General features: G+C 18.9%; 5 protein-coding genes across 5 annotated transcripts; 4 read left to right on the top strand and 1 right to left on the bottom strand.

The window, feature by feature from the left end:
* Nucleotides 1-435: 435 nt before the first annotated feature.
* Nucleotides 436-3,351, top strand: KIN (serine/threonine protein kinase KIN, putative; the record flags this gene model as incomplete). Its single annotated transcript, XM_028678055.1, has 1 exon — nucleotides 436-3,351. One exon carries the CDS (start codon nucleotides 436-438, stop codon nucleotides 3,349-3,351), a length of 2,916 nt encoding a protein of 971 aa, XP_028534383.1.
* Nucleotides 3,352-5,344: 1,993 nt separating this feature from the next.
* PRELSG_1226600 (aminopeptidase P, putative) lies at nucleotides 5,345-7,663 on the top strand (the record flags this gene model as incomplete). The annotated part of the gene is made up of 1 exon (XM_028678054.1): nucleotides 5,345-7,663. One exon carries the CDS (start codon nucleotides 5,345-5,347, stop codon nucleotides 7,661-7,663), a length of 2,319 nt encoding a protein of 772 aa, XP_028534382.1.
* Nucleotides 7,664-9,534: 1,871 nt separating this feature from the next.
* Nucleotides 9,535-10,008, top strand: IscU1 (nifU protein, putative; the record flags this gene model as incomplete). The annotated part of the gene is made up of 1 exon (XM_028678053.1): nucleotides 9,535-10,008. One exon carries the CDS (start codon nucleotides 9,535-9,537, stop codon nucleotides 10,006-10,008), a length of 474 nt encoding a protein of 157 aa, XP_028534381.1.
* Nucleotides 10,009-10,813: 805 nt separating this feature from the next.
* PRELSG_1226400 (mitochondrial ribosomal protein S11 precursor, putative) lies at nucleotides 10,814-11,515 on the bottom strand (the record flags this gene model as incomplete). Its single annotated transcript, XM_028678052.1, has 1 exon — nucleotides 10,814-11,515. One exon carries the CDS (start codon nucleotides 11,513-11,515, stop codon nucleotides 10,814-10,816), a length of 702 nt encoding a protein of 233 aa, XP_028534380.1.
* A 1,170-nt stretch (nucleotides 11,516-12,685) lies between these two features.
* Nucleotides 12,686-14,101, top strand: PRELSG_1226300 (6-phosphogluconate dehydrogenase, decarboxylating, putative; the record flags this gene model as incomplete). Its single annotated transcript, XM_028678051.1, has 1 exon — nucleotides 12,686-14,101. One exon carries the CDS (start codon nucleotides 12,686-12,688, stop codon nucleotides 14,099-14,101), a length of 1,416 nt encoding a protein of 471 aa, XP_028534379.1.
* Nucleotides 14,102-15,206: the final 1,105 nt, after the last annotated feature.

Genomic DNA, 15,206 nt, shown 5'->3' with positions numbered 1-15,206 from the left:
AAATTAATTAAAATTATAATAAAATAAATTATGAATTAATTTTATGTAAAAAATTTAGGTAATTTCAATTTTTTGTTTAAATAATGAAATATAAAAATAGTTCATCATATTTTAAATTCTTATTTATTTTCCGTAATAATTAAAATAAAAAATATACAAAAATTAAATATATATATATATATATTAAAATGGACAAATAAAAATAAATTAGAATAAAAATTAAGACAATATTAAAAGAAAAAATTAAATTAAAAAATATATTTGTAAAAAAAAAAATTAAAGATTCTAAAAATATATTAAAAATATAATATTTAAGAGTTTTATTATTTTTAGTTTTTTTTTTTCCCTTTTCGTTCATATTTCTAATAAAAAATTATTAAAATTTTTCTTGTGTATATCATTTAATTTAAGACAGTATTTAATTCTAATAAAACTATGAATTCAATAAAAAAAATTGAAAATGAGATAAATGATCTGAATGAAAGATCAAATATATCAAAAGAAACAAAAAATAATATTAATCCTTCATTATACATAAATAAAATTAAGAAAAAAATAAATATCCATATTTTTGACAATTTAAATAGAAATGAAATTTGTCAATTAAAAATAGATGAAAATAACAAAAAAATGGAGTTTTCAACAATTGGAAAAACTTGCCAAAATAAGATTAAAAATAATGAAAATTTCTTTCATAACAAAAACAAATGTACATTAATTAATAAAATCAATAAAGAAATACATGACAAATCATATGGTTGTAAAAACAAAGAACTAAATAAGTTTAAGTATCAAAAATATAAAAAATTGTTGTCAAATTTTGAAAATGTGAATATTTCTTGTGTTAGAAAGAAAATAAATGAAAATAAGTGTAAATTAATTCATATAAATAAAGAAAATAATCAGAAATCCACTAGGGAATTTTCAGAAAAAAAGAGTACTGAATTCAATTTCAAAAAAAAAATTAATTCTAACGCAAAAAACATTGCTGATGTAAGTTCAATTTTAAGAAAAAAACACAAAAAAAAAAAAAAATTTAAAAAGGAAGAATGGAGTGCATTAAATGTTCCAATTAAAACTAAAGAAATAAAAATATGTAGGAGTTTGCACATAGACAAAAGTATAAAACAATTTGTAAAATTAAAAAAAGGAAGTTTTCCCTTTTCAACAAATACAAGTTTAAAAAATAAGTTGATACAAGAAGAACCAAAAAATGAAACAGAACTATTTAAACAAAATAAAAATAATAAAAATGAATTATTGGAAAAATTTGAAAATAAGTTGAAACATTTATTATATTATGATTATATTTCTCAAGAAAAAGGATATAAAAGTATATATCAAAGTGAAATTGGAGGTAACATAAATTATAAAAACGGGTATAAAAAAAAAAAGAACTGTGCAGAGGATATATATATAAATAATCAGAGCTACATAAAAAATATAATAAATTCCGATATAAACTTAAAAAAGAATAAGAAAGACAAATTAATAATAAACAAAAGTACATTTAGAAGTAGTAAAACAAATATAAAATACCTTAAAGAAAATAAGGGAATAATTAGTTATATAAACGAATGTAAAGTAAGCACAAATTTCCTAAAAAAAGATTTGGTAGATGATGAAATTATTGAAAAATTAATATTTATAAATTTAAAAAAAAAAAAAAAAAATGAATTGAACGAAAAGGAGGGGAAAGAAGAAAATGAATATAAAGAAGAAGGGGACGATGTTGAAGATGTGGAGGCAGAAACAAAAGAGGAAGATGAAGAAAAAAGTATAGAAATAGAATTTAAAAAAGGAAAAAAAATACAAAAAAAGGATAAATGGAAAAATTTAAAGAATGAATTAAAAGAAAAAATAAATAAAAAATATTTAAAAGAGTATTTAAATATACTAAAAAATAAAAAAAAATATAAAATAATAGTTGTAAAAAATAATAATAAAGAGATTGGAAATTATATAATAACAAATAAAATAGGTAAAGGTACTTTTGGAGAAGTTTGCTTAGGAATTCATATATATACATACGAAATTGTAGCTGTCAAAATTTTAAATAAAAAAAAATTATTGCAAATGATAAGTTATGATAAAATAGTAAAAGAAATAGAAATACATAAAAAAATTGATCATAATCATATATGTAGATTCTATGAAGTACATGAAAATAGAAAAAATTTATATATGATTTTAGAATATTTGCCTAACGGGGATTTATTAACATACATATATAAAAATAATTATATAAACGAAAATAAAGCAAGGAGAATTTTATATCAATTAATAAATGCTATAGAATATTTACACAAAATGCATGTTGTTCATCGCGATTTAAAACCTGAAAATATATTACTAGATTACAATAATAATGTTAAATTGATTGATTTTGGTTTGTCTACAATATTCAGTCAGAATATTTTATTAACAACATCATGCGGATCACCTTTTTATACATCTCCTGAAATTTTATTAGGAAATAAATATAAAGCCGAATCAACTGATGTATGGTCATTAGGTATCATTTTATTTTTATTACTAAATCATAAGTTACCATTTAATCACAATGATTTAAATAAATTATTTCAGAAAATTATAAAAGGAATATTACATTTCGAATCATATGTATCTTTAAATGCAAAAAATTTAATTCAAAATATGTTGAACATAAATTTTAAAAAAAGATATTCATTAAATGACATTAAAAATCATATATGGTTCACTAGTCATAATTTGAAAATTAATTTAATTAATTCATATGATGGATGCAGTTTAATTGATTGTGATACATGCTTATATAAGATAATTTTTCAGAATAATATTTATTATAATGATTTTATCATAAATAAAATATGTAAAATTACTAATTTAGACAAAGATAGTGTATGTAATCAATTAAATAGTGAAAAGAAAAATTTTATTAAAACAACATTTCACCTTTTGCTTAATAAAATTATTAGAATATTATCAAAAAATAATTATTTATTTTCTCATCATATATTGATTAAAAAAGACAACAATTTCCTTATTTCAAGTATTGAAGATGATGCTAATAATAATGAAGTTTCTTCTTTCTGTAATAATTCAGCAAACAATAGTTTATTTAAAATAATAAATAAACAAAAAGATATTTACTCTTTAAACTTTTCTAATATTAATAAGAATAACAATAATATAATAAAACAGAAGTCCTCTGAAAAAATAACCAGCACAAGGAATAGCAATGCTAATAATTTTAATATCAACAATAAAATTAATGATTCTACTAAAAAAAATAAAGATAAATATGTTAAAAATAATAATAGAGCTACAATAAACAACAACAACAACAACAAAAAAAATATATTAAAATAAATATCCTTGATAAAAATAAAGGAATTAAGTTAAATTTAAAAAAATAAAAGAATTACATACTTTCCAATAAACATAATAAATAATAAAGCTAATTTTAAGAAGTATTTAAAAATTAATAATATAAATGATGATAAAGTAAGAAATAATTACATTTGTTTAAAAAATAAAAGTGATAACCAAAAGAATAATAAGAACATCCATAGCTTCAAAAATAAAAATAATTACACAACAAATGATTACACTGATATTAAAAACAGATATAGTTTATATAATAGTAATAATATTAATATTAATAAAATTAAATTAAACATAATTAAATTTAATAAATCAAGTGCTTTATCAAAATAATTATATATTTAGACACCAGTATATGTTTACGTATAATGAAATAAAAAAGAAATTGAAACCCTATAAAATTAAAAGGGAAAATAGCATATTAAGTATTGATACATTTATTAAATATTGTGATAATTTTAAACTAAAGGAAAATAAAGCCCTTTTAATTAACGAAAGGGAGGGTGTTATTCTAAAAAAAAAAAATTGATATAATAAACAAGGAATATGCAATGTAATGAATAAAGAAATAAATCATAAATATAAAAAAATAAGTTATTCAGAAAATATTATAAGTATAATAAATAAAAAAAATTGCAAAATAGCTGCCAAAATTATTTTTAATAAAAATATAAATTTATCTATTTTAAAAAAAAAAGAAAAAGAAAAAGAAAAAAGGAGTTCTTATTAATAGCAAAGGTGAAATTGTATAAAAGATACGGATTATATAAAAGAAAAAGTAGTGAAAAACTTCAATAAACCTTTAAATTATTCAAATAATTATAATATTATAAGAGCATATATTGTATAAAAAAAAAAAAATAGAATAACAATTGATATATTTACTTGTAAAGAAATTTTATAAATGATGTATGAAATATAGATAAATTTTTAAAATAAAATTTCTTAACAAAAAATGGAATATTTGTAATAAAACAAATAAGTTTATGCTTTATATGATACAAAAGTAAATATTTTTATGCTTAAAATAAGAAATAATTTTTATGAAAAATCAGTTTTAGAGTTAGGTTTTTTAATTAATTTTTTTAATTTTTGTACTTAAAAACAATGTTAATAAAGCACAGCAAAAACACACAATAATAAATTAATTTTACATCATCTAATTTTTAAATTTTTTAATTATAAAACATCAGTATAGATATGTATTATTTATGTGTATGCAAAAATCCGTTTTTCCTCTATTGCATTATACCTTTTTTATTATATGCTTTTTTTTTTTTTTTAAATATATTTCAGCATTTTCTAATAATATTACAAAAAAAATTTCAAATTATTTTTTGTTATTTTTTGTTTATTTATTTTTTTAATATTATAAAAAAATGATTCTAATAAAATTGAAAATATACGCTTGTTTACGTTTGTAAAAAAACTCGAATCAAATTTTTTAAAATTATAAATTTGAATGCACTCATTAAAGAAAAATATTACTAGAGATTGTAAATTTAAAAGTTTATAATTTTCATTTTTTATATATTAAAATTCCTAATAAAATATTTTATAGTTTTTATAATGTTTTTTTGTTTTTTAAAGTTAATTTTTATATAAAATTATAATTCTAAGTTTAAAACTTTTAGAGATCATTGTTCTATATAATAATTTAAAGAAAAGCATATATATTTGAATTTTTTTTTTAAAATAACACTCCCGCATTATTTAATAATTCTAATTTTTAAGTCTTCCATTTTTATTATTTTATTAGTTTTTATCATTTTTTTTTTTTAAAGTAGTTCCTTTATATATAGAAATATATGTTTAAATGCTAAATTATTATGTTCTTCAAAGTTAATGAAGAAAAAAGAAAAATTTAGTATGCATGCCATGCATTGCTGTACTTAAAATATTCATTTGTTTTATGCACATATAAATTATCTTTATATATTTTTATATATTTTTTTTTTTACATATTTGTTTGTTAAATATGCATTTAAAAACTTTCATATATATATTTTTCTTTTTAATGGTATTCCACTTAAATGTTTTTAAAAGAAATAAAGGAAATTTTTTTCTTTCAGCTCATTATTTAAATTCAAATAGTAAATCTCAGAATATCACCGATTATTCTGAACATAACATAAGTGATAATTGTTTAAATAATAAGGTGTGCTATGATTCCTATGCAAAGCATTTAAGGAAAGCTTTAGAAACCTCTAATTTAAACATAAATCAAGAAAATAAACAAATATTTCCAATCTCAAATAATTTAACAAATAATTTAGAAAAATCTGATATTAAAAGAGTTACCAGAAATATTTCTAAAAATAACGAAATGAAGCCATATATTGCTCGATTAGAAGAATTAAAAAATGTTATGAAAAGAAATAATATTGATGTATATATATTAATGAATAATGATGAGCATAATTCAGAAGTAATAAATGATAAAGATAAAAAGATTTATTATTTGAGTAACTATAGTGGGGATGATGGAACTTTAATAATAACGCAAGATAAACAAATAATGTATGTTAATCCATTATATGAATTACAAGCAAACATTGAATTAGATAAAGATATTTTTACACTAAAAATTATGAGAATAGGTAATTTAGATGAAATGTATGAGACAATTTCTTCTTTGCAATTTAATAATATTGCTTTTGATGGAAAAAATACTGGTGTTGGATTTTTTGAAAAATTAAGAAATAGTATTGCACGTAGATATAGTAATAAAAAAATTGAGGAAAAAGTAATATATGGAAATAACTTTGATCATTTAAAACAAAATAATAATATTAATCTCTTGATATTGGAAAATTCTTTGATAGAAATAAAAGACTTCGAAGTAAATACAAAGAGTGTATTCATACATGATTTAAAGTTTAATGGATCTTCTGTTTCTGAAAAAATTAATAAAATGAAGCACTATTTTATTGAAGAAAATAAAAACGTAAATAATTTATTAATTTCTGAATTAGATGAAATAGCTTATTTTTTAAACTTACGTGGTTATGATTACAAATTTTCTCCTTTATTTTATTCTTATTTATTGTTTCAATTTAATAGACAGAAAAATAATTTTGATAAAATTATCCTGTTTACTATCGTTAATAATTTAACAGAAGAAGTTAAAGATTATCTAAAAAAGAATAATATCATTATAAAGGATTATGAAAATGTAATAGAATATTTAAGGGATAACATATCAACGAAAATAAAAAATAAAAATGATAATAAAACTGTTATAGATTTAACAGGTGATAATTGTAACAACAAAGAAATTATAAATTACGATATTTCATTAAGTCCTTATATTAATTTAATTATTTATATGCTATTTGATAAAAAAAATGTTTTATTAGAAAAATCACCAATTGTAAATATGAAAGCAATTAAAAATGATATTGAAATAGAAAACATGAAAGAAGCACATATATTAGATGCTTTAGCATTATTGCAATTTTTTCATTGGGTTAACGAAAAAAAAAAGTCGAAAGAGTTATTTAATGAAACGGAAATTTCTTTAAAAAATAAAATAGACTATTTCAGATCAACTAAAAAGAATTTTTTATTTCCTTCTTTTACTACAATATCAGCAATAGGATCCAATGCAGCAATAATTCACTATATGCCAACAGAGACAAGCAACACTAGGATTTCTCCGAGTGTATATTTATTAGATTCAGGAGGGCAATATCTTCATGGGACTACTGATGTTACTAGAACTACTCACTTTGGGGAACCGACAGAAGAAGAAAAAAAAGCATATACATTAGTTTTAAAAGGACATTTGCAACTAAGAAAGGTTATTTTTGCATCTTACACTAATTCTCTTGCATTAGATTTTATGGCTAGATCATATTTATTTAAAAATTATATGGATTATAGTCATGGTACAGGTCATGGGGTTGGTCTATCTTTAAATGTTCATGAAGGAGGTTGCTCTATTTCTCCAGTTACTGGAACTCCTTTAAAAAAAAATATGGTTCTTTCTAATGAGCCTGGTTATTATTTAGAAAATAAATTTGGTTTCAGAATTGAAAATATGCAGTATGTAATCAGTAAAAAAAAAAAAGAAAATACGGAATATCTTTCCTTTAACGATTTGACTCTTTATCCATATGAAAAAAAATTACTAGATTTTTCTATCTTAAACCAAGAGGAAATTAATGATATTAATGAGTATCATGATACCATTAGAAAAAAGTTGCTTCCTTTATTAGAAGAAAATCCAACAGAATATGATAAAGGTATTATAGATTATTTAATGGAAATTACTGAACCAATTTCAGTCAACTAGTATTTTTTTTTTTTTTTTTGTTTCAAATTTACTTTTACTCGTCAGAAATTTTAATAATCAAAAATAAAAATAATGTGAATTACTTTCGAAGTTTCATATATACGTGTGTAAATATACATTATAAAATTTATGGATATTTTTACTACGTTTATATGTATAAGTAATAGAATTTATCTTTACCTAGATTATAATTCAAAAACTTTAATAAACTTTTATTAATGTTATTTTATATGTTTTTTTTTTATTATTTCATAACTTTTAAATATATTCATCATCGTAAGCTTATAAAATTTAAAAAAAAAAAAATGTACTTTTCTCTTTTGAGAAAACTTTAAAGGAGAAGTAATACACATTTTTTTAAAAAATTCTGAAAAATAACAAAAAAAAATAATTTATCAACTATATTATTTAAATATATTGTTGCTATATTTAGAAGAGATAAAACTATTTGCTTATTTCCTTGAAATTATAATTTAATTTTATACATGTATAAAACTTATGTTTAAAGGAAAAAATATTTACTAAATGTTTTATAGACTTATGCAAATGAATTTCTCCCTCTTGCTATATTAACATAATAATGTGAAGTAGATAAAAGATAGAAATTAATATATATATATTAGAGATCAAACTATGAAAAACAATTAAGGAAAATAATATAAAAAAATATATAATTGAGATTTTGTAATAGAAAAAGTAAAAATTATATCTCATTAAAAAAAAAAAAATTTTTAATATATAAAATTGTAGAAATGTTCAAATTTTTTAATGAAGATGTTGATCATGTAAATGAATATTAAAAAATAACAGAAAACAAATGAAAGCACTGTTCTAAAATACTTAAGTACATTTTCTATATTAAAATATTTACATATAAATTCCAAAAATTTTTTGTTAATAATTGAAAAGTTAATACTACTTTTGTATATAATTTTTTAAATTATTTGCCTAATCATTTTTTTAAATTATATTTTTACATACGTATTTAACTAATTTTTTTTTAATAATTTTTTTTTAATTTTTTTGCAAATAATTATCCTATTTATATATGTTAATAAGAATAGTAAATAAATATTTTTCTTTATATAAAAACATTCAATTTTGAGACAAAAAAAAAAAGAAAAATAAAAATAAAAATAAAAACATATAATTTTTATATATTTTTAAAGATTCCATGATAATAATGAAAAGAAAATCAAAATTTTACTTTTTTTTTTTAATTGTAATCATCTTTTTTTTGCATTAGAAAAAATTATTTTTTTTTCTCTTAAATTTTTTACACAAATTATATTCTTAGAACTATTTTTTTTTTTTTTTGTTTGTACACTAAAAAATATAAAAAATTAACTTCAATATTTATTTTATATTAATTTTTTACTTAAATATAAAAAAACCTAAATAAAAATTTTTTATTTTATTTTATTTTAATTTTTTTTTTTTTCGTATAAAACATATACAAGTTTTTTAATTCAAATATTTTTATATTTCATTTTATTTTATTTTTTTAAATGTAAATGAAAAAAGAAATTATATGATACTGCTAATTTTATTTTCATTTTTTGTTCTACTTAAAAATTTTTAGAAGTATTACATCGAGCATTTTTTTTTTATTAATATATATTGTTTTCTGATTATTTTGATTATATGAATTATTTAATTAAACTGAGTTCACATATAATAAAAAAAGCAAATAAGGAGTTCTTGTATTTATTCTTATGTAACAGAAAATTTTTAATATATAAAATAAAATATAAATACATATAAATTAAGCAATAAAAATGAGATAGGGATTTTATTTTAATATTTTTGTTATATATTTAATTATATATATATATATATATATATAAATTTTTTTTTAGAGATAGTAAAAAATGTTTAATAAAATTACTCAGATATGTAAACAAAAGGAAGTATTATGTGTAAATTTTTTGAAAGGTAAGTGCATGAACGATTGTATATATACACGTAATTATAGTGATCATGTAAAAGATCATTTTCATAAACCAAGAAATGTTGGATCCTTCGATAAAAATGAAAAAAATGTTGGAACTTCTATTGTTGGAAAGGCATCTTGTGGTGATGTTATAAAATTACAATTAAAAATTGAAGATAATGTAATTAAAGATGCTCGTTTTATGGCATTTGGTTGTGGTTCAGCTATAGCTAGTAGTTCATATGCAACAGAATTAATAAAGGGGAAAACAATTGATGAAGCTTTAAAAATTAAAAATGATGACATTGCCTCCCATTTAAACCTACCCCCTGTTAAAATTCATTGTAGTTTATTAGCCGAAGATGCCATAAAGCATGCCATTAAAAATTACAGAGAAAAAGTTATAAATTAATTAATTTTTAAATAAAGCTCTTTTTAATTTTGTATAATATTTATTATTTTTGTGATTAATTTTATTATTATTCATGTTTCCTTTTTTTTTTTTTTTGATAGCTTTAATGAACCAATATCACGAACATACAATATTGGTTTTAATTTCATTTTTTTAAATAAGAAGAAAATATAATAAAATAAATATTGTAACATAATTTTATATGATAAACATTCTTAATTTTTTTTTTTTTATTTCTTTTTTAAAACTTGTATAAAAATTAGTTACTAGTATTTTCATATACCGTTTATTTCCTCTGAAAATGTACTAAAAAAAATTGGTTATCATGCTTTATTCATTTTTATATATATTTTTTTTTTTTTACATTTATCCATTACAAAAAATTGCTATTGTCTTACTATTTTTTGTTTTACATATATTTTTTTTTATTACTTAAAAACTTAAAGATAAAAAAATAAAAAATACACATTTTGAAAGGTATTAATATGATAGTAGTAAAACAAATGTAAAAAGTATTTAAAAAAAGTTCACGAATATATTTGATAAGAAATAATAAAGAATAACTAAAAAATGTTATAAAGATACAAAATAAATGTCAAAATGATACAAAAAATAAGTCATTAAAAAAAAATTTTATATAACCTTTAATTTTACTAAATCTTTTCTTTACCATATTATATTTTTTATTTATTTTATATATTAAAAAATTAAAATTAAATAAAAAAATATATAATTTTAAATAAATACATATGTAAAATGTTTATATACATAAAGTATATCTTCAGTCTATCTTTTTATATATTTTTCAGACGCGTCTTCTTTTTCTTGGTTTTGATGCATTTAATCCACATCTTGGTAATCTAGGTTCATGTATTATATGTGTTATATTTAAATTATTTGCATACATTGCTTGTAAAATTGTTTCCACTCTCATAATTCTTCTGAACTTTACATCAATAGAAAATATTCCAAGTCTTCTACATTTTTTAGCTATATTTTCACCAATTCTATAAGCACATCTTTCACTTTGTTGTAAAGATTTTGTAAAACCTACATTCCCAGCAAAAGAACCAAATATAGTTTTATAGTTTTTGCTTTTGTTTATAACTTGAATATGCACATTATTTTTTGATGTAGTAATAACGGCTCGAAAAGAATCAGTTGGTTCTATTATTAAATTATTTTTATCTCTATCTATATTATGAAATTCTTCTCTATCACCAAATAACTTAAATCTTCTTTTGTGGCCTTGACAATTTTTAAGAGTTTCTCGTGTAATATTTTTTTTTTTTTTATCTTGCTTTTTTATGGTTTCCTTTAGATTTGTTATTGCCTTTACTGCTTCTTGCGATAATGTGGTATAATTTCTAAATATTTTTCTATTTACATTATTTAAATTTATTCTAGAACTATTTGTGTATCCCCTAAGAATACTTGAATTAGCATAAATTTTATTATTATTTCTTAGGTAAAAATATTTATTTAGTACACTAATAATTTTAAACATTATTTTATTAAAGCAAACAAAAAAAGGAGAAAAAAAAAAAAAATAAGAGAAATTTATAAAAATTGCATATCAATTTAAAAATCCCTAATATATAAAAACATATTTTTTTCTGTTTATTAGTACCATTTTTAAATTATATATATTAAACATAGAAAAATGAAATAATTTATGAAAAATCTTTTGTTAGCTGTAGTAAAACACAAACATATGTATTTATTTTTTTTTTTTAAATTTTAAAATTTTTTTAGTCACTCTCATTTTTTAAAATTATTTCGTATTCTTTATAGTTTTATAATAATATTTTTTTTGATATATTATTATTTTATATTTTCCTTTCTTACATTTTTATTTTTAGCTTTTTTTTTTTCTTATTATTTAATTCTTAACCATAAACTACATATTTTATCGTAAATATTACAATATAAAAAAAAAAAAAAAATGTATAACTTTTAATACATTTTTGGAAATTTTTCTTTTTTGATTCTTTACATGTAGATATTATTTTTCTAAAAAATCGTTTCATACATATACATAAATAAATATATACTAATAGGCATATTACAAGCAACAAAAAAATATTAACATATAAAAGAAAAAAAATAATAAAAAGGAAATATATATAATTATCTCATCTAATTTTTTTTTTCTTTTTAAGTACTAAAATTGTATAAAATATATAATTACTATCAAATATTTATTCAAAAGAATTCAGATACTAAGAAAAATTAAAATAAATTCTTTAAAAAGGTATCCACCGAAAAATTTATAACATAGAATATATTGAATATTCATGCATAGAGAAAAAATAAAATTTAATAAGTTTGATTAATAAAAATAAAACATTAGTTCGTGATTATAATCATTAAGAAAAAAAAAAAATTATTACATATACATGAAATTAACGCTATTAGTTATTTACCATATAATTTTCTCACCATTTTTTTTTTTCCCCTTAATTAAAATTACTTTATAAAATTTATTATAATATATATATAAGTATATATTTTTATAACTGTATAAACATAAAAATTATTTTAGATATAATATAAACATCTATCACATTTTTAAATTAATTTCAAATGTGTATAGAATAATTTTATATGCACGAAGAAAATATTCATTAATTATTTCTTTAGTAATTTGATATTTAAATATTTTTTTTACTTAAATATGGAAAATAAGTGTGATATAGGCTTAATAGGTCTAGCTGTAATGGGCCAAAATTTGAGTTTAAATATTGCTAGTAAAGGTTTTAAAATAGGTGTATATAATAGAACATATAGCAGAACAGAAGAAACAATTAAAAGAGCAAAAGAAGAAAATTTAGTTATATATGGTTATAAAACATTAGTAGAATTAATTAATAATTTAAAAAAACCAAGAATAATTATTTTATTAATACAAGCAGGGCCAGCTGTTGATGAAAATATAAATAATATATTAAATTATTTTGAAGAGGGAGATATAATTATTGATGGTGGAAATGAATGGTATCAAAATTCAGAAAGAAGAATAAATTTATGCAAAAAAAAAAAGGTAGAATATCTAGCTATGGGAGTAAGTGGAGGAGAGGAAGGAGCAAGATACGGTTGTTCTTTTATGCCAGGGGGTTCTAAATATGCATATGATTGTGTCAAGAATATTTTAGAAAAATGTTCAGCTCATGTTGGGGACTCTCCTTGTGTTACATATATAGGAAAAGGTTCTTCAGGTAATTATGTAAAAATGGTACACAATGGCATTGAATATGGAGATATGCAATTAATATCTGAAAGCTATATTATTATGAAAAATATATTAAATTATAATAATCAGAAATTATCTGAAGTCTTTAAAAAATGGAATGAAGGAATATTGAATTCTTATTTAATTGAAATTACATCAAAAATTTTTGAAAAAAAAGATGAACTTACTGATAATTATCTAATAGATATGATTCTTGATATTGCTGGTGCTAAAGGAACAGGAAAATGGACTATGCTTGAATCAATTGAAAGAGGAATACCATGCCCTACTATATGTGCTGCTTTAGATGCACGCAATATTAGTACTTTTAAGGAATTAAGAACTAAAACTGACTTAAAATTTAACAATGAAACACAAAATTACTTATGTGAAGATATAGATGCAATTGAAAATCACATATTAAATGCTCTATATTGTTGTAAGATTATTTCTTACACACAAGGATTATTCCTTTTAAAACATGTTTCTAATGAAATGAATTGGGAATTGGATTTGGGAGAAATTGCAAGAATATGGAGAGGGGGATGCATAATAAGAGCAGTGTTTTTAGATCGAATAACAAAAGCATTTAAAAATGACAAAAAATTAGAATTATTATTTTTAGATAAAGATTTTTCAGATGAAATTAAAAATAAAATGCCTTCTTTAAAAAAAATAGTTCAATTAGCTACCCAATATTCTATTCCAATTCCTGCATTTTCTGCTAGTTTAGCTTATTTTCAAATGATTTCATCAAAAAACTTACCTCTTAATTTAGTACAAGCACAAAGAGATTATTTTGGTTCTCATACCTACAAAAGAATTGATCGCGAAGGAAGTTATCATACTATATGGAACTGAAATATATTTTATATAGATTTATATATATATATACTCTTAGATGCACACATATATATGTGCTTGTACCAAATATAGTTGTGAGTTAATACATGAATTCCAATATCATAAAAGGAAATATTTAAAATAATTAAAGCATAATTTAAAAACAAATTTCCATTTTTTTTAAATGTAGCTTCATTTTATTACTTTTTTTAATTGATAATACAAAAAAAAAAAAAAAACAATATCATTATAATTAGAAAATAAAAAACAGTATACTTTATCTTAAACTACAAAATTGTTGCATATTAATAAAAAATCCTTATGAAATTTACATTTAATTTTTTATACATATTTCAAAGAATTTAAAACATATATATTTTTTTCTTTTTTGGTTAAAGGACTTTACATTTTTTAAGAAATATGTATATATAAATATTCACGCACATATGTATTAATTCATCTATATTACTTTTTAAGACAAAATAAATAATAAATTTATATATATATATACTTTTCTATTTAAAGAAAAATTTTAATTTATTAAATTTTTTTTTAGACATTAAACGTGCGGAAATGTTAATTATTGGGGAAAAAAAAAATGAAATTGCATAGTTTAATTAACATTATATAATTATTATAAAAGTTCTTTTATAGTAAATGAAATAAAAAACAACATACATTTTTTAACAATTGAAACAAAAACACTAAATTTTTTAAAAAGTTTAATTTTAAATGAAATTCTGAAGAATACGTTATACCTCATTAAATTTTATGCAAGTATTTTTTTATTAAAAGGGTGTATATTATTCAATTTTTTTTTTTTTTTTTGTTGCAATTTTTTATATATTGTAGAATGTATTCAATACTATAAATTTGAGTTCAAAAAAAAAGAAAAGGCTTAATATATAAAATATATTTATGTGTAGTGAAGAAAAATAAAATAAAATAAATATTAATTTTCTTCAACTTTTTTTACATAGAAATATAGTAAAATATTTTTGTTATTATCTCTTTTATATTATGTGATTATTTTTTTTTTAGAATATAGCACATAAGTCATAGATTAATGTATTTAATTTTTTTTTTTTTTTTATATTATTTATTGCTATAGATTTATATTTTA

Source organism: Plasmodium relictum (genome assembly GCF_900005765.1).
Source record: "Plasmodium relictum strain SGS1 genome assembly, chromosome: 12".
Classification (NCBI taxonomy): Eukaryota; Apicomplexa; class Aconoidasida; order Haemosporida; family Plasmodiidae; genus Plasmodium; species Plasmodium relictum.
The sequence above is the reverse complement of the archived record's forward strand: the minus strand, read 5'-3'. Positions and strand labels throughout refer to the sequence as shown.